This window comes from Heterocephalus glaber, unplaced genomic scaffold (assembly GCF_053883595.1).
Source record: "Heterocephalus glaber isolate CG9 unplaced genomic scaffold, H.glaber_assembly_v1.0 deba00001497, whole genome shotgun sequence".
Classification (NCBI taxonomy): Eukaryota; Metazoa; Chordata; class Mammalia; order Rodentia; family Bathyergidae; genus Heterocephalus; species Heterocephalus glaber.
The window spans coordinates 59183232-59206773 of NW_028258320.1; the positions used below are offsets into that span (position 1 = coordinate 59183232).

The window sequence follows — 23542 nt, forward strand, 5'->3', positions numbered from 1 at the left end:
AGGGACCAGAAGTGGGATGGTCTAACACATGCCCCTGTCCCAGGATCTTGGAAGTGTCACTAGCACGTATAGCCATAAATGCACTGAGAGCAAGTGAATGACTTGATCCTCTAAGGAAAGACATTAATAAGAAACATAAAATCCTTTTGCTACTTATATAAAAACCATTCATAGTGTGGTCATCTTAAAGTCCATACTTTTTCTTTTTTTTTTTTTGGCTTGATTTTTCCAGATTGTTCTGGTATTGCCAGTTCCATACCACTTAATTACATCATCTTGCTTGAAGATGGCTCTCTATAATGGTGTGGGGTTAGGGAGAGCCTGAACCTGAGGGTTAGCAACAGAAGGCTCTTCACTCCTGCCAGTGGTCAGGGAGTTGAAAAGGTTTCTCTCCGTCCAGTTTACCACTGGAGGCCTCTCTACCTCTAAAACCCTATCACTAATGATTCAGATTGAGCCTCACTCCTCTGCCCTTCCTGGTAAGAAAGAGGCTATGGAGTATGGCTGAAGGAGAGAGAACAGCCGTGACTTTAGGGTCTGCTACCAAGAAACTCCCTGCTGTTTTTCACACCTGAAAATACTTGTCTAGTCAAGAGGAGGCATGATAATCCACTAAGTATACTCCCAGAAATAATTGTAGACCATAACTTACCTGTGTACAAAAATTGTTGACATAAATTTGCATAACAACAGCTACCTGGAGAGGAAATTCAGTGTTTATTGGTGTGGGGGGGGATGGTCTGGTCCTCAGTTGCCCACATTCTGCTGTATGGACTAATGGGGAAGGAAAAGGAAGGGGAGGAGGGAAGTCATGAACTAGAGAGGAGAAACCTGGGTGTTCCTGAGGTCCAGTCACATTCTCATCCTGGATTTCCTGAGATGGTTTCACTATGCAGTCCAGCCTGGCCTTGAACTCACTATGTATCACAGGCTGCCTTCGAACTCACAGCAATCCTCCTGCCTCACCCTCCCCAGTGCTGGGATTACAAGCATGTGTGCCACCATGCCTGGCAGAAATTCAGTGTTTCTGAATCATTTTAGCAAGTGAGACAGAGTGTGTGTGTCTCTGTGTGACAGACACCTGCTGAGCACCTACATGGACAAACATCTTGGCAACATTTGAAAGCACAGGAAATATGCTATGTGGGGCTATTGCAGCACAGCCTCGGCTTCTCACATGACCTGTGTTCTTGCTCAGAGTTCACCTGCGTAGCCCCTCTGCTACAGGTGTACTTAACCTTTGTTGCAAATTAATGACCTCTTTGATTGTAACTGGCATTTCATGCCATAGAATGAAAATGCAGACACATTTGGAGCTTGGGGTTTTATCCAAAAGGGATGGGTGAACACTGAATAAATACTGTGATTAGCCCTTCAAGTTACTTTGAATGATGGTGGTGGGAGAGGCATGAGGCCTTGCAGTGAACTATTCTACAGGGAGCATGGCTGTTGTTGGCAGGAATGCATAATAAAAATGATGCTTTGTTCCTCTCATAACTGCCTTTGGAATAAAGCAGTCTGATTTTGCACAGCTGTGAAGAAGAGGCCTCGCTAAAAATTTATATTCCATTTGTTAGCATTACTTACCATGGAGTACACGTACACAGGACTGCCATAAAGAATCTTCATCTAAACTCTTCTGTTTTTAGCTAAGACAATTTTATGTGCCACAATGGGGAGATATCTTAAAATGCAGAATGTAATATTCACAAATCTAGTTCAGTTATTTATTAGGATTTCTTCACCTGTGTAATCTGCATTCATTAACTCATTCTTTCTGATACGATAAAAACCCCAAGAACATCTTCTCTTTCTGTTGTCAGGACCAGGAACAGAATAATGAAGTCATTTGTGTTCCTAACTTCGTGTGCAGCCAACTCAGCTCCTGGGCTTAAAAATGAGTAATTAGTATTCTTTGGGGACAGAGCCTGGCTGTCAAGCCAGATGCTTTTAGGGACAGTTGCCAGAGATCCTGTAACTTACAATGTAGCAGCTTTGCTGATTTATAGAAATTGGTTTCTAAAAAGCTTTCAGTAATTAAGTTATACTCCCAGCCCTCCTTGCTCTGTTTAATCTTAGATGCTTATTCCTGCACCTGCTTCTGCATCTTCTCCAGCACATAAGCAGTTCCCTCTCATGTCACTCCGCTCTGCCAGAATTCTTGAACTTTTTCTATACAGCCCATCTGGTTTCATCCTGAGACTACACCCTCTCAAGGTCTCAATTTTGCCAAGATAGTCCAGGGGTACCCAAGAACGAAAAAGTGGGACACTAGTGCTCCATGCCAGCAGTCAAGCAGCAGTGGAGTCAAAACCCAGGACAGGGATATCCCTGGGAATCCATGATTTTTCTGCTCAGTTTTAGATCCTGATGGGAAAATCAGAAACAATACAGAGATTGAGCATCTTTTTCTCCCAGATGGAGGTTGAAAAGCCATGCTTCAGCCTTCTAGCGGTTGTCAGCTTCTCTGCAGATTTCCCCAGGGTACTTTCTTACTGCCTCCTCTGTCTCTGACCCTCAATTTCCCAGGAATTGATCGCTTGGCTTGCAGTGGGTTATCAGAGGTGGACATCATCTCTGTTAGTTGCTCTGCTCTCCTCTAGCAGGGCTGAAGGTGCATTAAGCTATAACACAACAATGTCATTTCTCAGACCTCACAAGTTGTTTCCTGTTGGCCTGACAGTGATAAGGGTCTGTGACTGGGCTTTTGAGTTACTCAGTTTGCCTGAAATTTTGACAGATAGCACAGTAGTGAAGATTTGGACAGCAAATAAGTTTTTACTGTTAATTTCAACTCTCAGATGCGAACAGGTTCAGTTCTTCATAGGACCCCATAGTCTTCATCTCCCACCCACCTTGCATATACTGGGATTGAGACATATGAAAGCAGTCTAGTAGCTCTCATAAATCCTTCAGTTTCTGAAAAGAATAGCACAGTGTGCGATTTGCTTCTTTGTGTGGCCTTTATTGCTATACCCAGTACCAGACAGGAGAAAAAACACATATTAATTTTGTTCTAACTTTAATCTCAAGGGCAAAGAGAAAAAGTGGACTAATTTGAATAAATGGATTTTTAGTAGAGATGAAGCATAGATAATAAATACTGCACCATTATCAATATTATATAAACCTAAAAAAAGAAATAAAGGGATGGAAAATACCAGTTTCTTTTTTTTTTGGTACTCAGGAAAATATCAGTTTCTTGTCCTTATTTGCAGTGGCAAATAACCAAACATTCTTCTCTACTGTTTGATCATCTGTGTATTCTGGGTACATTGTTTTCTTTTTTATATACTGGTTTTCCCACTTTTCATACTTCTTTTTTAGATGCTAGGCTTGCGTATTTTATCTCGTCAGGCACTGAATATTTTAGTATTCCTATAAATATTCTTGACACATTGCCCTGAGTTGCAGTGTGAGCCTTTCTGGACTAGGTGTGTAAATTTATCCAGTGGCACCAGTGCAGTGCTCATGGTTCTGCCTGTGAATCAGGTTTGCTGGCTGGCAGGTGGTGGCAGGCCCTACTCTGGAACTTGGTTGACTTTCAGGCACTGTTCCTTCCAGTCCTCTCCCGTGGCCTGGCAGTGCCCTACAGACCTTTGCAATGGGTGCTCTGTTGCCTGTCATGGGAGGATGCAGATCCCAGTGCCATCTCTGTGTAACACTCAGGCTCTCTGACCTGTGCGCTGTGGCCACCCTAGTCTTCCAGGAACCTCAGCACTGCCTCAGAAGTGGTGAGCATGGCATGTACTATCTGGCTGCCCCTCCTTCCACAACAACCTGCAAACTCTTTCAAGGGATTACTTGGATAACCACAGGGCTCATCTTGTCAGTTTCCCCAACAGGAATCACTGTTCTTCATTGCCATGACAGTCAGTGGCTTGCAAACTATTATTTTACAGATTTTTGCCAATTGTTTGCTTTTTTCATGTGGGAAAGAAAATACAGTATGTATTGCTTCATCTCAGCTGTACAAGACTTTTTATTATCTTTTTTCCTCTTTTAGCACCAGAAAGTTTGATGCAGGCATTGGAAGACTTGGATTATCTGGCAGCACTGGACAATGATGGGAATCTTTCTGAATTTGGAATCATCATGTCAGAGTTTCCTCTGGATCCACAGCTCTCAAAGTCTGTCTTAGCATCCTGTGAATTTGACTGTGTAGATGAGATGCTAACCATTGCTGCCATGGTAACAGGTATTCCTTGATGACTATTTTTTGTACTGTGAATCTGCACAAAGTATAGATTTAAATGAGATCCATTTGAAATTATATTTTAAGGAGTACATAGCAGGGACAGTGATTAATTCATTTAACCTTTTGAAATAGTAGTATTTTAATAGATTAGAAGAATTATAAAATAACTTTAATATGAAAAATCTAAATCTAGTAAATTACCTAATCAAGAATCCAAAAACATACCAAGTTTACTTTTGCTGACAGTGCAGATCAAGAAAAAGTGCCACTAGAAGTGTTCTTGCCCAAATAATTCTGTATGTTTTTTATTTCCAGCAGCTTCATTCATCCTGGTTTGTTTTCATATGTTCTTTTGGTGGCAGTACATGAATGCTGTACTGCATTCTAACAGTCCTAACCGTCACTCTGTCTGAGCCTTGGAGCTGTCTACCTCCTACTGGAATACTGTTACACAGCCCTTAGCAAAGGAACATACACGAAAGGAGAAAGAATTAGTAGGACTCACTCTAAATTTCTTTGACTTCTATAAACAATAGCATATTTATACAAAGAAGCAAGTCAGGAGCAGTTCCACAAACACTAGTACCCTTCCTATCTGCAGCCAAGATGAATGTCATTTTTGCTGACCATGTGAACTTTTGCATTTTAAAGCTCCTAATTGCTTTCCACATCTGCCTCACGGAGCTGAGGAGGCTGCCTTGATTTGTTGGAAGACATTTCTACATCCTGAAGGTGATCACTTTACCCTCATCAACATTTATAAGGCCTACCAAGACATAACTCTGAACTCTACCAGTGAGTGTAAGTGAATGCATCCGTTTCTCACAAACTACCTCCTGATCTACTCTTTTCCCAAATTAGGCTGTTTGAGTTGTCATTACCACCATTTTCCTCCAGCCCTGTTGGTGATTTCAGTGGAATGGCAGTTGAGGCCCTAAAAAACAGGTTCCTGCTGAGCTGTAGACACTATCCTCCTGCTCCCAGAGTGCCAGTGTGTTTGTGTGTGTGCCTGTTTCTAGAGCTTTGCTACTCTGCTAAGCCAGCTTGCAGACTAAATTGCTTGGTCATGGTGGCAACGGGAACACACAGAATTGGGGAGGAAAACAAAAGCAGACCCTCTCCAAGTGCCCAGCAGTGTGTCAGAGCACTATGTTCTTTTACAATCTAGCATTTTCACTTCCCACGTGGAAAGAATATGGAAGACTGGAAACCAAACCACCCAAGCTCCAAGGGAGCAGTGTGTGCAGTTCAGAGTGGAAGGGATTCAACTGGAGCATAGCTGACCATAGCAGAGGGGATCCAGAAGAGCAGCAGGGAGTATGCATAAGCGGAGGCAGAAGCGTTGTGTGCACCAGAATGACAGTGGATACATTAGCTCTACAGGCAGGTAGCTGGTGCTAAGTGAACTGGAAGCTCCTATGTGAGGGCCAGAGGGCAAAGCAGCATAGTGGACATTGGAGCCACCAAAAGTTGCCAGTGAGGAGTTCCCTTCCTGAAAGGATTTTTCTCACCTTTGTTTTCCATAAAGCAATGTCCTTTGCTTCTAAAGATGATGTGAAAAATACTAGAAATGACGTAGAAAATATGACAGTAATTTGAAAGGAGGCAGAATCATATAAAGAGCAGGGAGTTAATGTTTTAGAGTTGAGAAGGAAGTCTTTTAAAAACAAGAAGGCTGAATAAACATAGGAAAAAATGTTCAACATTAGTGGTCTTTCATGAGATGCAAATGAAAACAACACTGAGATTCCACCTCACTCCAGAAAGAATGGCTGCTATCATGAAATCAACCAATAACAAATGCTGCTGGAGTTGTGGGGAAAGAGGAGCCCTCCTCCACTGCTGGTGGGAGTGTAGACTGGTGCAACCACTATGGAAATCAGTATGGAGATACCTCAAAGAACTAGGACTGGAAGTCCCATTTGACCCAGCTATTCCCCTGCTGGGTATCTTCCCCAAAGAATTAAAAGAGTCATACCACAGTGATATATGTGCACCCATGTTCATAGTAGCACAGTTTGTAATAGCCAAAACATGGAAACAGCCCAGTTGCCCATCAACTGGAGACTGGATAAAGAAAATGTGGTTTTTTATAAAATGGAGTACTACTCAGCCATAAAAAATGAGAAATTAAAGAGACATTTATGGCTAAATGGATGCCCATTGAGGCGATCGATACTCTTAAGTGAAATAAATAGGACACACATGAATAAATACCAAATAGTTTCTCTGGTGTGAGAAACTGAAAGTGTAAATAAGGACTAAATGTATAATAGGTAATGTGAAATAGGAAGAAAAGGGGCAAAGGGAAAGGAAGTGGGAGGGGTGGGGAAAGGAAAGAAGGGAATGGAATTAATATGAGAAAATGAAAAAATGGAAACAAAGTCTTTGTAAATAGGGAGGGATGGAGGGGCTGAAGGGAGGGCAGGGGAAGGGTGAAAAATAAGAACCAAGAGAGATTATGTAAAGGTGCAAATTTCCATTAATGAATGTCATTATATTGTAGACCTAAAATGTACCAATAAAATAATATTTTAAAAAATAAAAAGTTAAAAAAAAAAACAAGCAGGCTGGGTGACAGTGTTTGAACAAGTACAGTCTCTTGTTGCTCCAAATAGGCCTAACAGGGCAAGGTGAGTATGTGTCTTCTGTCCAGTGTGCCAGGCCATGTGCATTCCCAGGCAAAACTTAAATATATACAAATGGCAAAAAAGATAACTTCTGAATCAGATGAGTGGATTTTAATAAAAAAGTGACTACCATAGATAAGTGTAACTATAAAATAATTAACTCCTGAGTCAGCCTGGTAATAATCCTTCTCACATTAAAAAATGTGAGATGCTTTCTTATATTAAAGGAATTCATACTGTAAACCTTTTCCTTCCTAGTGTGAATGCTGTAGCTATGTACACCTTTGCTGTCTGTATACACCAAAATGTAGATCTTACAATCTTCTTTGCCTCCCAACAGCCACAGATTAAGGGAAGTACACTTTTAATCAGCACTGTGAAAATGCTGTTTCCCTAGTGCACGGGATCCTAGACCCTCAACCAGCTGGTGTAGGTGATGCCAGTGGCACCATCCCCTCCCTGGGACTGCCAGACAGCTGATCCTATAGCCACCAGAGCCTTTTCCTAGCTGCTCTCCTACCACTTGTTTATGTGACCTTCTTAGGAGAGAACATAGGGCTTACAGACAGTGCCTGCCTGCCTCTTTCAAGCTTTGGACAAATCATATCTAAGTAGCCTCTGTTCTTTCCCTCTTAGACTGTGTGGAAAAGTGGTGTCATGATTACTTCCTCAACTATTCTGCTCTCAGGATGGCAGATGTTATCCGAGCTGAACTCTTAGAAATTATCAAGCGAATCGAGCTTCCCTATGCAGAACCTGCTTTTGGCTCCAAGGAAAACAATCTGAACATCAAGAAAGCACTGTTGTCCGGTTACTTTACGCAGGTAAATAGGGTGCAGGGCTTCCTTGGCAGGGGCCGCACTGAATTCCATATACTCAGGACACTCGACCAGCAATCCTTCTCATAGGGTGATGGCTTTGTTGGCTTTAACTTTAAATAAAACTAAAAATACATATGTTACTAAAGAGTTGGTATTTATTTCCCCTTAAAGGAGTACAGGGCCAAGCCAGAATATGTTGACTTTATCCAAAAGGACAAAAGACTTGGGCTGGGGATTTAGCTCAGTAGCACTGCACCTGCCTTGCAAGCACAAGGTCCCGAGTTCAATCCCTGGTACCACAAAAAAAAAGAAAAAGACAAAAAACCTTTATAGTATAGAAGGGAAGGTGAATATCATGTAGTTTCTCATCTCACCTGTTTAGCCACTGACACTAAGGTCTAAGGAATAAAGACTCATTTTGTCTTCCCACAGTGAAAGTTAAGTAAAACACATTACAGAACTAGGGATACCCTTCACATCATAGTATCAGAAATACCATAGTATTTCCACATAACAAACTCCAACAGTCTTAATGGAGAACTAGCTGTATAAAGAGTTTCAGCATGAATTTCCTTACCTGTAAGGAAAAGGTAAGGTAAGGTACCTATGTCACAGAGTTTGGTGTTTAGTGAGCTACATCACGTGAAGCCTTGACATTTGGGTACATATTCCATCATATAGCAGGTAATGTGCTAAGATTATTTCATGACTACAACATTCACCTTATACCTGCGCTATTTTAACATACTGCCCTGAAACTGTTGGTTAACATCATCTCTGTTTCAAAGTTTTGGGCAAAACATGTTTATGGCTTATTTTCTGCTTCTGAAAACAGGAAACAAAGGTGGCACATTTTAGTTTTAACTACTCTGTATAAATGCTTTGGAATTTAACATTTTTGTGTATTGATCTCTGCATTGATGCAAAATCGTTTCTTCTTTAAAACTGCCTTTTAGATTGCTCGAGATGTCGATGGGTCAGGCAACTACTTAATGCTAACACATAAGCAGGTGGCTCAGTTACATCCCCTGTCTAGTTATTCCATCACCAAGAAAATGCCCGAGTGGGTCCTCTTCCACCAGTTCAGTATATCTGAGAACAACTACATCAGGATCACCACTGCAATCTCTCCTGAACTGTAAGTTTAATGAAGAAAGGGTTTCTTCTGAACTCACACTTGTAGGAGTAAATGACAAAATGTTACCGCATTTTTAGTTTTAAGTTTATACTGGTACCTACCTTTACAAAGACAGTACCTATTACAGGTAGGTCTCTGTGGATGATACCTAAGAAACATCCCTGCCTTTAAGCTTAACAAGAAGATAAAGTACAAATATGAAACCGCATTCTCTTAAGAATAAAATGTTACAGGGAAGGCACTGTTCTCAGGTGCACTGACCTTGCAGAGGAGTGAGCCTTTGGGATTAGAGACACTAGAGCTGGAACTAGTGGGGAAGGCAAGAGGGAAGCTGAGGTTAAAGAGACAGGCAGGTACCAGAGGGTGTAGGGCTTTCTGGGCCACATACAGGGTTTAGATTGTATCCTAAGTAAAGAACAGCTGGGAGTTTTAAGTGAGAGGAACATCTCTAGATACTTTTATGTGGCAGCTGAGTGGAAAATAGGTAGAAGAGGTGATACTGAGGACAGAGACCAGCCTCTCAGAGGCTACTTCCGATTCTGGATCCATTTCAAAGGCATCATCCCTTTCTGGGCAAAGTGATATTGAAAGCAGCAACCAAGAGGGTACTTCATAAGCAGCATAGGGAGTGGTACTAGTTAAGATGAGAAGGAAGCAAATCTCTCCCAAGCATATGATCTGATTGTTCTCATATGGTGAACCTAGAGGAAGTAGTTTCTACCAATGGTCAACATAAGAAACACTTCCACCATATACTCCAATACTAGGGAAGCCAACTTACCCTAAAAACGCAACTGGATTGCCTACATGAAAACCAAAAGCTATTCTTCAAAGGCAGACTGAGATACGGGGAAGTTAAATATTAGTTCTGTAAGTAGACTGTCTAGGGCTGGGAAGGACCCACACATGTTAGGTATTTGTCACACCCCTATCTATCCTCATCTAATCTTTTTGTTTTGAACAGATTTATGCAACTGGTACCACAATACTACTTCAGTAATCTGCCTCCTAGTGAAAGCAAGGATATCCTACAGCAAGTAATGGATCACTTGTCTCCTATTTCAACCATGAAACAGGAACAGACGTGTGAGAAGTACCCTGAAACTACTGAACAGAGATGCACTATTCAGTGACTGCCCACCAAAGCCAAGGTGCAATAGGGATCCCAAAGTGACCTAACAGTGGGCCTGCTGGAGCTATGTGCAAATATTTAATGCATAGGTGGGTACCACACCCACAGGATAGCCTTGAAGAAATAACACTTTGTACATGATTTTAAAATAAAAAATAGAGTTTTTATTGAGTCCTTTAAATTCCTACTTCATTTTTTTCTTATTGTAAGTTTTTAATCACTCTTCATAATTTGTCAAAAAATGTTTTTAAAAAGCCAATTTGTAAATGTGTCAGACACATGGAACAGAACCCTACATTTTGTAGAGGACTTTAATCTGAATAAAGCCATGAGTTTTTCAGCAAATCTCCACTGGGTGTTCTGATAACTTTACAAAAACAAGCCCAGCATTGTCCATGGGAAATGTCCTATACCGATAGATGTTCTTTCAGTTTATCCATGATTTCACTCATCTTGTCACCTGGAATTAACATCACAGTTCGCAAGGGCTTCATCGGTACATCATCAAAAGACCACCTGCCTCCCAGACAAGTGTCACCCTCCTCTTGTACTGAGTAGTTGAACTTCAGGACTGCCTTCTACAGTAAAAAAAGTAATCATGGATTAAAAATATGGACAATCCAAAGGCAAAACTCATTTAATCTACAATAAAGAATATTACATTTGATATACGTTCAAATAATGACAGCTTAAGGAAGCAAAAACTCAGAATAAAATAAGCTCAAATGAGATATTCAGGCAGAAATTATAAAACACTCAGCACACAGATTTTTAACCCACACAAGGTACATGGGGATTGAGGAGTCACTTTTTTTTTTTTTTTTTTGGTACTGGGGCTTGAACTGAGGACCTGGCACTTAGCAGGCTGGCACGGCGCCACTGAGCTAAATCCTTGGCCTGCCATTTCTAAGAAGTGAAAAGGAAGTTAAATAATCCTAGTACTTTTACCCATTTGTAGACTGTTTTTAATTCCAAAGGTGATCACATTCATGATCTCATTTGATTTCTCAAAATAAGCCTGTAGTTGGTAAGTGAAATTAAAGACTCTTAACATTTGATAGTTAACGCCTGTACATACTTTCTCCAAAATGGTCTGAGGTTCTCGGGCATATATTTTTTTTAAATTATTTTTACTATTCCTGGAAAACAAGAGCACAGCTAAATCTATCCTGCTTCAGTACTGACCGTAATTCTCAAAAGTAATAGGTGATACCATCCAATTTATAAAAATACGTTCCCCCCTCAGAGTTATGTCAAGATTTTTGAGAGGAAGACTGGTAAGAAAGAATATTCTCTGGTGTGTGGTTGTCTATCAGTCGAAGCTGCCTATTTAGAAGGAACACTACAGGCCCCACCAGTGGGATGACAGCCACAACTCGGGGAACAGAGTAGCAAGTGCACCCCAACTTCTGCAGTGACTGCCTGTGTGATCTCAGGTAATTTCCCTAATCTCAGATTCAACATTCATACTAAACTGGGCTCATGTTTACCTCACAGCGTGGCTGTAGAATTAAAAATCTCACAGTAAACATATTACAAATGTCTGATGAGGCACTTTTCTCCCCCTCCCCATCCCCACAATCTACTACAATGTGGCAGGAAGGTTGGTAAGTAGCCTTTTGAGTACCTACTTTGTGCCAGGTGCTATGTTAGCTGCTACCCAGTGGCCATACTTCAAGAACTTTGATATAAAATGGGAGAACAATAAACTTATTTTCAAGAAAATCCTTACATTTAACCAGAAGAAATAAGATTGTCTTACCTCATAGAAAAATTCTTCTTCTGCATTTGCAAACAGTAATTCATCCTTCTTTTGGTTGCTCCATTTCTTTTTAGAATTGGTTTTCCCTGCTTCCACAAATGTCTTACTAATGAGAAGATAGAAGCAGCACTTCCCACATGGCTTATTAGTTTTGTGTGCCTCTGTTAGTTCTTTCCTACAAGGTAGACACACAGAATGTTACCTGCTAGGCTTACTATACAAAGCCAGTGAGGTACTTTCAGTGGGTTTTGCTGTGACCCGGGCTTATCAACAGGCATTTGATCTGGATACTTCTAAAGCAATGTTTTCTGTTGTTTCTTGAGACAGGGTCTTGCTATGTAGTTTCAGGCTGGCCCTGAACTCACTATGTAGCCCAGGCTGACCTCAAACTCATGGCAGTCCTGCCTCAGCCTCCCGAATGCTGGGGCTACAGCAATGATTTTTATTTAGGCAGTCAGCTGTACTTTAGAGTGATTATGGCACCATTTTTATAATACTGTGAAGAATTTTGAGCTTATATAGATACACAGCAATTAACACAAGTCTCAAACTCACTTAACATCACTGCTCTGTGCAAAGTTAAAAATACATATATAAGAATCTGAATTTTTTAAAGTAATGACTATTAAACTGAATCATACAAAGGCACATACCCACAACTAACAAGACTACTACAGTCTCTAAATGCAGTGTCCAGGACTAATTTCTGACATACTGTAGCACAGAAGTGGACACCCTAAATTGTAGAACACTTAATAGAATGGCAATGAAAGTTTTTCAGTGCTTGTATTTAAATATTTTGTAAACTTAAAACTCCTGCATTAACAAAAACCTCAAAAAGCAAGAAACAGTATCAAAGACTAGTTTCATTAGTTATACCAAAGGAATTTAGGAATTTGACTCAGTTTTTGTTATTGTAATTGTTCAGCATTCTACAGAAACTAAGGTGAAACAGTTAAATGGGGTGAAAAATCTATGAAATTCATCTACTTTTGCACCATTTAAATCTTTACTCTTTAAGAATTACCACAAATAATGAAAACTCTTCAAAAAGCAGATTAGAAATGAATGCACCTCACCAACTGTTTCTTCCCTTCCTCACACCCAACTTGCTTCCAGCTAGGTTAGAACTCTTAGGGGCCGGGGATTTAGCTCAGTGGCACTGTGCCTGCCTGGCAGGTGCAAGGTCTTGAGTTTGATTCCCGGTACCAAAAATAAAAAACTCTTTCTATACCTACACCTTCCATTTCAATAACATTTCTGAATCTACTTGGAAAAAGATTACTGTTTGAAAGTATTTTTCCAAAGTCTCTTACTGAAGTTGCTGGTGCATGGGAAGAGCGATCTGTGGAGGGACATTAATGAATCGTTCACTTAGCAGAAAGCCCACAGGCTTGGTGTTGTCATTTAAAAGCTTGTCCAGCTGTTCAACCATGCTCTTTCCACAGTTCTTCTCACAGCAGCTTAGAATCAACTCTTTAATTTGTTCAGCACACTGGGTACCCTAGAAAGCAAAGAGAAACTTTGCTTTTTATTACAGGCCATCACTTACAGGAAAAAACTTTAAAGTGTGAGCCACTGTTTTTTATCTCACAGGTAAGGGGAGTTTCCTGCTACACCCTTTACAATCTGGTACATCTTCAGTGTTGACTGCTTAAGTATTTCTCAAAAGTAACTACTCCTGCTTAGCCACCAGCTCATGAGTGGTGAATTAACATACACTGGAACAGTAATCTTAGTCCATCTCATGAAAACAGTGGGAAGTAAGTGGAAAGTTCTTAAAGATTTTTAAATGTGTAACCTGTATCTTATTCTCAAGAGAGTAGGCTGTTGGCATTGTTTTTGAGAATTCATCAGTGAGTCCATTAAGAAGAGAAATCAAACACAAGTAAATGCCAGTCAGTGCCCTCAACTTTAGACCAGCTACAGAGATACCACACAACCATTTCCTGTGGCAAATGCCAGGTGACCCTACCACAGGGAGTAAACAACTTTAACCAGATACAAAACATTCAAAACAAAAACACCTTTGCATTGAGAAAGAGTTAACGGTAAGAGCTCACATCCTTACAGCTAATGTGACAGTCTGACATAAAAGACATCCTCAGCACACATTAAATAAAAATGGTTTATGGGACCAAGGAATGACCATTCAGATGCCACCCAGTGAAACTAACCTTTCTTTCGGTTAAATTTAACAGGCTTATGAAACCAAAAATCTCATCTTCATCCACATCATCATCACTGTCTTCTGAAACATTCGTTTGCTATTTTAAAAAAGAAAAAATTTGAACTTTATTTTAGTTGGAAAGAAGTACTGTAATAACAAATATTGGAATCAAGGCCCCATTTATCTTTTCACTTTAAAAACCAAAACTTTGTTTTCTTGCTGTCAGCTTAGAAAAGCACAATATCCTCAATGTGGTGTGACTTTGTTCAGATCACTTTACCTACCTTGGCTCTGTTCCTCTTACATTCCGTGTGAGCTCATTTAAAACACTGTAGAACATTCCTGAGACATTTTCCTGTACAAATTTTCATTATGGGAGCAAAAATCCACAAAACATTTTGTCTTTCAAATGAGCTGGTTAGAGCCAGCCCTTGCTTGTTTCACTGTGCCCCACAACACTGTTGCACTATAAAACTCCTACTTTCAGAGTGCTTGCCAGTCTTTACCATTAGTGAAGTTAAACAGTATGTGTCAAGTTCAAAGATACAAGTAGAGAATGAGACAGTTAATTCATGAGACTGATAATTCCATTGAGAAGACTAAGAGCATATTTGCTCATAAAGGAGAAAGGGGCAAGAAGTCCAGAAAAAAGTAATAGATAAACCAGCCCTAGATCTCCAAGATCAACATCTGAGTCTCCAAGAGCTTCAGAAGATCACCCCTACACACACACACACACACACACACACACACACACACACGAATGTGCATGTGTGTGCTGTGTCAAAACCTGAACAATAAGGGCAGACAAAAGGCCAGGAAAAATAAAAGGGACCCTAAAAAAATAAAATAAAATAAAAGGGACCTTTTTCAAGTCCTATGAAATAAAAAACCACTTAGCTCATAAGCAATTAACATCCCCCACAAACACACTCACTGCTCCTCTCCTGGCAATGTGCTGTGCTCCGGGTCTGCTGTTCCATAAGTCTAGGTTCACAATCACATCTAAAACCACTTGCCTCTCCAGCAAGCCTCCACCTGCTTAATACATGCCTCTGCTCCATCAAACAACTCATTCCATCTCATCGTTCCCTCTTCTAAGCCATTTCAGTCCACAATATTTTAGACCTAAGTACTGAGCAGTTACTACAGAGACCTTCCCTTCATCTCTAGCTTCTTTCTTCAATTCATGCATACACAAATTCACTGAGCCCCCTGTCCTTTTCTATGACCCCAGGGCCCTATTTAAGAGTCCAAATCCAATCCCAAAGGCTCCAACAAATGCTCTGGGCAGTCAGCTCCTAAGAACACAAAGTCTCCAGGGTCAGGAAATCTCAAGTGTCTCCTTAGATGCCAAAGAAGCTATAATTAGAACTAGAGCTTTTGCATGATTATCCATGTAAAGGCTGAATCTTCCAATTGGATGATAGGCTGTCTCAAGGACAAAAGCAACTGTTTCTCATACATACCCATTAGGTTTCATAAGACACTCATCAGCTAGAGATCAGATTCACAGTGGACCCTCAAGTTACAACCAGCCTGACACATGGAACAACTTGGGTTAATTAGGTCAATGGAAGACTCATCTGCCTCTTGTTATCTATAGCATGTACCCAGGTAAACATCCAGATCTCAGCTGTACTGACTTATAACCAACACTCCCTCGGGAACCAATCAAGTTTATAAGTCAAGGGTCCACTGTATTTATGAAAGAGCAAGTGGTCTGCTTCTTCCTGTTGCCCTAATAAAGCTAAAGGAGGTTTTCTTTTTCTCATTTTCTTTAGACTTAGCATGAAAGGTCACTAATGTTATCAGAAGGCCTGAAAGCATCTGTTATATTTAGTAACAAAGATCCATCATTCAGTGTAAAAATTTTATCAACACAAAAATGATTGAGGTTTTTGAGAAATGAATAGAAGGCAAGGAAGTGGGCACAGTCTAAGATTTTTTTTTTTTTTGGTACCGGAGATCGAACTCGGGACCTTGCGCTTGTGAGGCAGGCACCAGAACCACTGAGCTAAATCCCCGCCCCTCTGGGACTACTTTTTAAGAAATTTGGGCTTGAAGACAAAGTGAGGTAGCTGAAGGTGAGCCATCTAAATGAGCCATTACAGTGTAGCCTGTTTCTGTTTTTCACAAAAGGCTAGAGAACAAGTTCTGGGGATGGGAAAAAGCACGGTGACTGCTATCCATCTATCTATCTACCATCTATCTCTCTGTAATTTGCCATGTACCAGACACTGTTCTAAGCACTTAGCAACTCATTTTATTCACCTACTCAAGCTGCTAGGTAGGTACTAGTGTCATTCTGGAACTAGATTAAGGTCACAGGAGCAGACTGCATCTTCTACAGATGGCCCTAATGACATTCTCTTCTGACAACTGTCCACTGACTGGTGAACTGTACATACCCTCCCCTGGCTAGACTTTCCCTCCCTTGGGAGACACTGTATCTGTGCAGATCAAGTGACTGGAGGGAAGGACACTTTATCATAATATGCTATACATTTCCACCTGGTTCTTTTGCTTGCTCTTGGAACTCAACCATCATGTAGGAAGGCCCACATAGAGAAGGCTTGAGGCCTCTGGCCCTAAGTGCAAGATGGGTTCCCAACAGAGGCAACACTCACTTGCCAGTTACATGGTTAGCCATCTTAAAAGTGAACCCTCTCGTCCCGTGTTGAGCCTCCCCAGCTAATGTGACACACAGCAGGAGCAGATGAGTCATCCCCATTGAACTCTGTCCAAACTGCAGATCCACAAGCCACCTAACTGATTTGCTATTCTATAACAGTAAGCTGTGGGGTAGTTTGTTATGTAGCAACAGACAACCACAGGAACCACCAGATAAGCAGCAGAGCCAGAACTCTCTACTACCTCTGTCAATGATGACAATTCCCTTCTCCTTCAAATGTTACTCCTCTGCTTTTATGGTATTACTCTGCTGCTTTTTCTTCTACTTCTCCAATCATTCATTTACTGCTGACACTACCACTTACTTTCCTCATCTAAATACTGCTGGTATGACCAGGGTGTGTCTATCCCCTACCCTCCCTGGGAAATCCCAACCACTTCTGCTAAAACCTGAAAGTCTCCAGCTGCTGCTCAATATCTCACTTAAACATGTCTCAGGCATCCCAAACTCAAAGTGTTCAAATATCAAAGTGATATTCCTCCTCCTAACCCGATCTTCCATGTTTGCTTTCCAGGTTGCTCAAGCCAGAAACTTGGAAGTTATCCTTGACTGTTTTCTCTCATTCTCACAGCCAACCACACATGTGCCCCATCACATTCATCTCCCCAGTATCTTCTGAATTGGCCCACTTCTCTCCTCCATTGCTGTTCCCTGGCTTATGATGCTGGCCTTCTGATCAGTCCTCCAGAGGTAATTCCTTCCAGTTGGAGCTGAACAGAGTAAAGAACTCATATAATCCAAATAAAAGCAACTGTCCTACTTACCTTAATCACACTCCCAATATGGTTCTGTTGAATTAAGAGGTCTGTTAGTTCTGCAGTATTCACGGGAGCCTTTAGGAAAAGCTAAAAGGGAAAAATTTTTAAATTAAGATTCAAGTTTCTAATAAAACAAATCCCTTATTCAAATAAAACTAATGAAATTTTAATGACTTGACCAAGAAGATGACTTAGAAAAGCAACCCCAATAAGAAAAAGCCCAGGAGAATCAAAGAAGCTAGGGTTAAGAAATTTCAGAGAACAGGAATTAATGGCAATGAGGGTGTCTGGGGAATAGAGGTACAAGAGAAGGAGGATGGACAGAGGGACAAAGAATTTGGTGACAGGTCACTGGAGGCTATAAAGGTTAAAGAACCAGTAAGATTATATGGTATAAAGGAATAAGTCAAGTCAGCAACAATGACTGCAGCACATAAGTGCAGTCAGTTATATGATTATAAGAATTGTACCTCATTAAGTTTGGATGTGATAGTAGCTCAAGGAGGGCTTTTTTTAAGACACAAAAACCTGAATATAATAATCGGGGGAAAGAATCTGGGAGCAGTGGCACAAACAGAGGATTAGCCCTGGAAAAGAGAAACAGTTCTTCCCAGTAAAATGTAGAAAAGGGAGAGGAATTCTGAAATGATGAAATTGGAGAGAGCTTCTATTAAATGGCCTGAATTTTCTTAAGAGAGCAAATTTATATGTAATATGTGAAAGACAATACCTGCTGCAGTAATTTCTTAATTCCATCATAATCGCTATCTGAGATAGAATAAGCTTCAAATTCAATATTCACTTCCTGTAAAGAATATGCAAAATACATTGTCATATATAAATGATTCAGGCAGTACTTTCCACTTTGCAAATGTTTTTTCTTCAACTTCCACTCTTTTAGGTTTCTGTCGTCTACAGAAGATGTCAAGGGGACAAAGAAAAAGAGACAAGAATAAGAAAATGTTATTTGAATAACTATAAATGTCTAGGCTTCAAAACAGGCAAAGACTGCCACCTGTACAGATTACAAAAGACAGTCATACTATTACCTCATGGGACACAAAAGCCTGAGAGGAATAAAACACTCAGAATGACCTCATTTAGATACTTAGGAAGGCTACTCTGGATCAAATAGTCACAGCAGCCACAAAGGAGAATTATCATTTTCCTGGTGGCAAAAAGAGTAAAGAATAAAATCACACCAGAAGTCCCTGGAATTGCCAAGAACTTGATCATAGCCTATGGATTTGAGGATATACTTCATTCACTTAACAACAAAAAAAAAAATTTTTTTTGAGGCAGGGTCTCACTATATAGTTCAAGCTAGGCTTAAACTCACTATATAGCCCAGGCTGGCCGTGAACTCATGGAAATCCTCCTGCCTCAGCCTCCCAAGTGCTGAGATTACAGGAAGTGTCACCATGCCCAGCCATTAGCAAATATTTATTGAGTATCAACAGGTACCAAGCACTTGAGATGAAATGGTGAACAATACAGACATGAATGATCTTGCTCACAGATACTTACGGCTTCAGTGGGAATACAGACACTAAGGAGATACTCATGGAAATAAATGTAATACTGCAACTGTGTATGCCACTAAAAAAAAGTGCTCTAACAACTTAAAAAACAGAAAATCAAAGTCTGGAAAAGCATCCTTAAAGAAGAGCCATAAGGTGGGAACTAAAACAAGTAAGAGGCTTCCTGGGACAGGCAACAGCATATGCTAAGCCCCTAAAGCAGGGGGAAATATGATTAGTCCAAGTGACTAGAAGGTGTATGTAGCTGGGCTCCCTTATCTACCTCTGCAAAACAACAGCATCTAAACAATGCTACTGAAACAGCTCACAAAGAAATGAAACTACTACTTCATGCCAACAACAGAACTTTAGATGCTTTTAAATGCTGCACAAGATTAGTCTCTGGCCACGCAAATCATACCTTTATAAGTGCATGTGCACTCTGATAAAATAGCATATATGTACTTCAAGTTTTGGAATTTGGGTCTCAGTCGAAGGACACCAGAGGAAATCAGACCTACATTGGCCTTGCTATCCTGACTACACTTATATTTAAGTGCTCTCTTGCTGTTAACTTGCCAGGGCCTGGATATCAGGTTCAGCCTTCAGACTTCAAATCCCACTTTCTGAAGTGGATCGGATTGTGTAAAGAGTAATTTGGACAGGGGTGTTCCAAAAGGAATGAACTAAACCAACTAACTGTCATGTTTCAGGTCTTGAATTAATTCCTTAGAAATAAATTCTTCTTTTTTCTATTTACTTGTTATTTTTAAATTTCTGTAGGGTAAAAGTCAATTCCTCCACCCTAAGCAACTGGGTGCTAACTTTAAAGGAATTTTCACTGTCATAGTTGCAGTGGACGAGCAGTGTCATTTGTTGTACTGAAAACCGTGGTGTCCAATGCCCACTCAGACAGGACACCCCCAAACCAGTCCCAATTCTCTTGCTCACGGAGGGCAGGTCAGGACCACATGGAGAAGACCAAACCTGGTGAGCGCTTAAATAAATTCTTTAAATAATGCTCTTGTAGTGCTTTTTCCTTAGACAGAAGCTTCAGATCTATACCTTAGGCTATTACGGCACTGCCAATCCAGCAGATTCCAAATGGATTATCTGTCCACATCCCTTCGCCTGCATACAGCTTCTGTTCATCCAGTTTCATATGACAGTTCTGACTCCCCTACACTAGGTGATTTAGAATTTAAAATTAAGAATGTAGTGTCTAGCCTTCTTGCCCTTTTGAATGAATATCTCAGGAGCTACTGGCATTTTTTATTGTTACATGAAGCGGAAAAAGAACAAATATTTTGAATGAATGTAACAGAGGAAAGTAAAGCAAAGATGAAAACTGTGAGACTTGCAAGGTTCTCAGTAGCAATGTAGGCTCAGAGCCCCAGTCTGTTCCTGAAAATAAGCTGCTTTCCAGCCCCTGGAGGAATATAAGTAACCATATCATCACACGTTCCCCTTTCTGCTGAAGCTATTCTCCCAGGGTTTCTATTAAGCACAAATCAGAGACCTAACTATATGATCACAACAGCCTTAACTAAACATGCCTATTCCTTTTCTTCACATCTTTTCACTATCCCCATCTTTACGGGTTAACTTTCCTGTCACCGACAAAACACCACACCTTCAACTTAAAGGAGAAGTTTATTTTGACTTAGAGTTTCAGAGGTTTTGGTCCATGGTCCACTGGCTCCAAGGCAGAGACATCATGACAGAAGGACACAGTGGAGGAAAACTGCTCACTTCATGGAGGCAAGGAAGCAGAGAGGAGAAAGGGGCCAGACAGGAAGGGCCAGGGACCAGACATAATCCCCAAGGTCACATCTCCATGACCCGCCAGACACACAGAAGTGTGGTATATTAATCTAGCCTTCTCTCAAACCAATCAAGTTACAATTGAAATTATCCCTCACACCACCTCTCCTCCCTGAAATTCTTGCAGATTGCTACTATTTTTATTGCTCAGCCAAGTACCTCACCTAATCCTTTATATTAGGCTCTTTAGGACTTTAAAAAGCCAAATATATTTTCTTATAACTTATAAACCATCTTGCATCAAAAAAATCTGAAGCTAATTTTGAATTTCTAAATTCTCATAGTTTTCTACACAGCAAAATTGAGCTGTGGGGCTGGAGATTTAGCTCAGTGGCACCACACCTGATTTGCAGCACAAGGTCCAGAGTCTGATCCCTGGTATCAAAAAAAAAAAAAAAAGAGCTGAGAATGAGTGATACTTTCAAATTATCCTCCAAAGAGACTAAGACTGCACCAATTTACACTCCCACTCACAGTGTATGTGCCTATTTCTCTACACTACCAATGGTGGTTATTATAGTACACAAATTTTTAGTCATTAGCAGTCTGATTTTTCATGTTAATGCAAGAAGCAATGATTTCTATAATTTAAAATTAGTAAAACATCCAGTTAAAAGTTCTTCTAAGTGAAAAATGGATGTGCTTGCTTCGGCAGCACATATACTAAGTGAAAAATAGCAAAAAGGCACACAAGGCAAGAAGCCAAAGTAAAGATCTGATTTGGACAGGAAGAAGTATCATAAACCTACAACACAATTTCATCCCTAATCCTGCATCCACACTTCTCCCTATTTTCCCTTCCACTCTCACTCTGACTCATGCTTATCTCTACGACTGCATTTCCCATCTCTCTTATTCTGACCCTGCCACTCAAACTACATTTGTTTTTTGGGGGTTTTTTGTTTTTTTAAGGCAGGGTCTCCCTTTGTAGTTCAGGCTGGCCCTGAACTCACCATGTAGCTCAGGCTGGCCTCAAACTCGCAGTGGTCCTCCTGCCTCAGCCTCCTGAGTACTTGGATTACAGGCCTGCACCACCACACCCAGCTCTCTAGGTACCTTTTTGTCCCTCAACCAAAAGGATGTAGGCTCTTCTTAAAAATAAAATAGAAGAAAAAATTAAATTAAATTAAATTAAATAGGAAGCCCACGGGGCATTCTGAGCAGGAGTGAGAATAGACCTACAAGATCTCTGGTCATAAATACAGATTATAGAGGGACAAGAATGGAAAAGGCAAACTAGTTAAAAGCTACTCAAGTAGTATAGGCAAGAGATAATAAGAGTTGTGGAGTACAATGGTTGCAGAATCGAAGAGAACGTCTGGATACTGAAGGTAAACCTAACAAGATTTACTTATGAACTGGATGTGGGAAGAAGAAAATGGGGAGATTAAGATTAAAGTTAACTCACGGGTTTGGGGTCTGAACAGCTAGTAAACTGGGAACCATTTATAGAAATGGTGACGATTAGGAGAAACATGAATTACAAATTCTGCTTTGGTCAATTAAGTTTGAGGCATTTACTTAAGATATTTTCAATAGCCTTAAGGATCACTCAGTCTTAATTATTCATTCAGCAAATAAGGGCCTATAGTGCCAGGCACTGCTCTGGCAAGAAAAAGTAACTATTCGGAAGAGCAGAACCCAGTTCTATGAGTCCATAAAATCAAACTATCTAACTATGTCAACTGTTCCAGGGAGGCAGAAAATATAGCTTATCTATGATCTAAACAAGGAAAGAAAAGCTTTGCAGGATGAAAATCATTTGAAAAGACTCTACAGAACAGCAGAAAGCCTTCAGGAAAATGAAGTAAGTATCCTACTCTGGGTTGTTTATTGAAGGGTTTTTTGACTGTTTTGGGTGATGGTGGAACTGAGGACTGAACTCAGAGAGTGCAGAGCTATATCCCCAACCCTACTGTATTCTGGTATACAGTCTCCCTAAATTGCCCAGGGTGGCCTTGAACTTGCAATCCTCTGGCCTCAGCCTCCCGAGTAGCTCGGATTACAAGCATGTGCGAGTATGTTATATATATATATGAATATAACAAAATGAAACTTAACAGTCTGTATAACTAATATGCACTAATAAAAAAAAAGAAGAAAGGAATGAAAGACGGACGTGAATTAAGCACGCAAACTTTAGGAGGCGGAGAATTTTTGTTTTTTTAAGAGGCCGAGAATTGTTGCAGGGGTGGGGAGAAGATAAACTTTGCAGGCCCCTGTTGGCCTATTAAAGATATGGGGATTTAATAGTCATTTCAAAACTTGAGTGTGTGGTGGCGGGCTTGGAGGGGAACGTAACCGGGAAGGGGGCTGTCACAAAATAATTATTGTGCCTGAGGTATGGAAAAGACTCAAATTTTAAGGGTTTATCATCTCCAGGTTCTGCTTACCAACCTTCAGAAACAAAGAAGTCACCACCCCACGCAGCTCACGGGATCATCATTCTGCTGTTATACTACCAGAAAGTATTTTCAGGTATAAACCAAAATGGGTAGCATGTGATTTTCACCTCGTCAACGATTTCGTCGTCTTCGTCCTCTTCTTCGTCACTGTCTTCATCGTCTTCGTCCTCGTCTTCTATTTCATCTTCCTCCTCTTCCTCTTTGCAATGGACCTGGGCTCCCTGCGGCCGCAGGATCCCACTCCCCATAGCGCTCCGTTTAGCCCGGGATGCCATATTGCCGCCCACACTGCGCCTGCGCAAATTTCACCCTCTACCTTCCGGACCAATCCGTATTAGCGGAAGGTATAGGAGACTACTAAGAATCTCGGTGCTGAGTCGATGCCAACCCTAGTGCCTCTGCTGGATTACATAGCCGTGATATTGAAGAGTCCTGACCATCTTAAAGGACCTATCCTGGCTTTTTCTTTTTTCCCCCTTCAACTTCTAT

General features: G+C 40.7%; 2 protein-coding genes and 1 non-coding gene across 9 annotated transcripts in view; 1 reads left to right on the top strand and 2 right to left on the bottom strand.

Moving 5' to 3' along the window:
* Positions 1-10090, top strand: part of Dhx32 (DEAH-box helicase 32 (putative)) — a 61924-nt gene extending 51834 nt beyond the window's left edge. For all 5 annotated transcript variants that reach the window (XM_021253286.2, XM_087185166.1, XM_004838742.4 and 2 more), the window contains 5 exons: positions 4007-4198; positions 4850-4999; positions 7465-7652; positions 8606-8787; positions 9752-10090. In XM_021253286.2, coding sequence (XP_021108945.1) covers positions 4007-4198; positions 4850-4999; positions 7465-7652; positions 8606-8787; positions 9752-9920 — 881 coding nt within the window. In that variant the 3' untranslated portion in view covers positions 9921-10090. The remainder of the gene's footprint in view (positions 1-4006; positions 4199-4849; positions 5000-7464; positions 7653-8605; positions 8788-9751) is intronic.
* Positions 10058-23363, bottom strand: Bccip (BRCA2 and CDKN1A interacting protein). Of its 3 annotated transcripts, none has more exons than XM_004838743.4 (7): positions 23161-23362; positions 18035-18109; positions 17311-17391; positions 13859-13948; positions 12998-13185; positions 11682-11856; positions 10058-10497 (listed from the first exon to the last, which is right to left on the bottom strand). In XM_004838743.4, the coding sequence occupies exons 1-7, from the start codon at positions 23326-23328 to the stop codon at positions 10327-10329; spliced, it is 948 nt and encodes a 315-aa protein (XP_004838800.1). In that variant the 5' UTR covers positions 23329-23362; the 3' UTR covers positions 10058-10326. The 3 variants fall into 3 exon arrangements, with proteins under 3 accessions (XP_004838800.1, XP_087041296.1, XP_004838801.1); XM_087185170.1 differs by having other exon boundaries at positions 18035-18216; positions 23161-23339; XM_004838744.4 differs by lacking the exon at positions 18035-18109 and having other exon boundaries at positions 23161-23363.
* On the bottom strand, positions 19699-19822 carry LOC147825713 (small Cajal body-specific RNA 23). The gene has a single exon (XR_015440600.1).
* Positions 23364-23542: the final 179 nt, after the last annotated feature.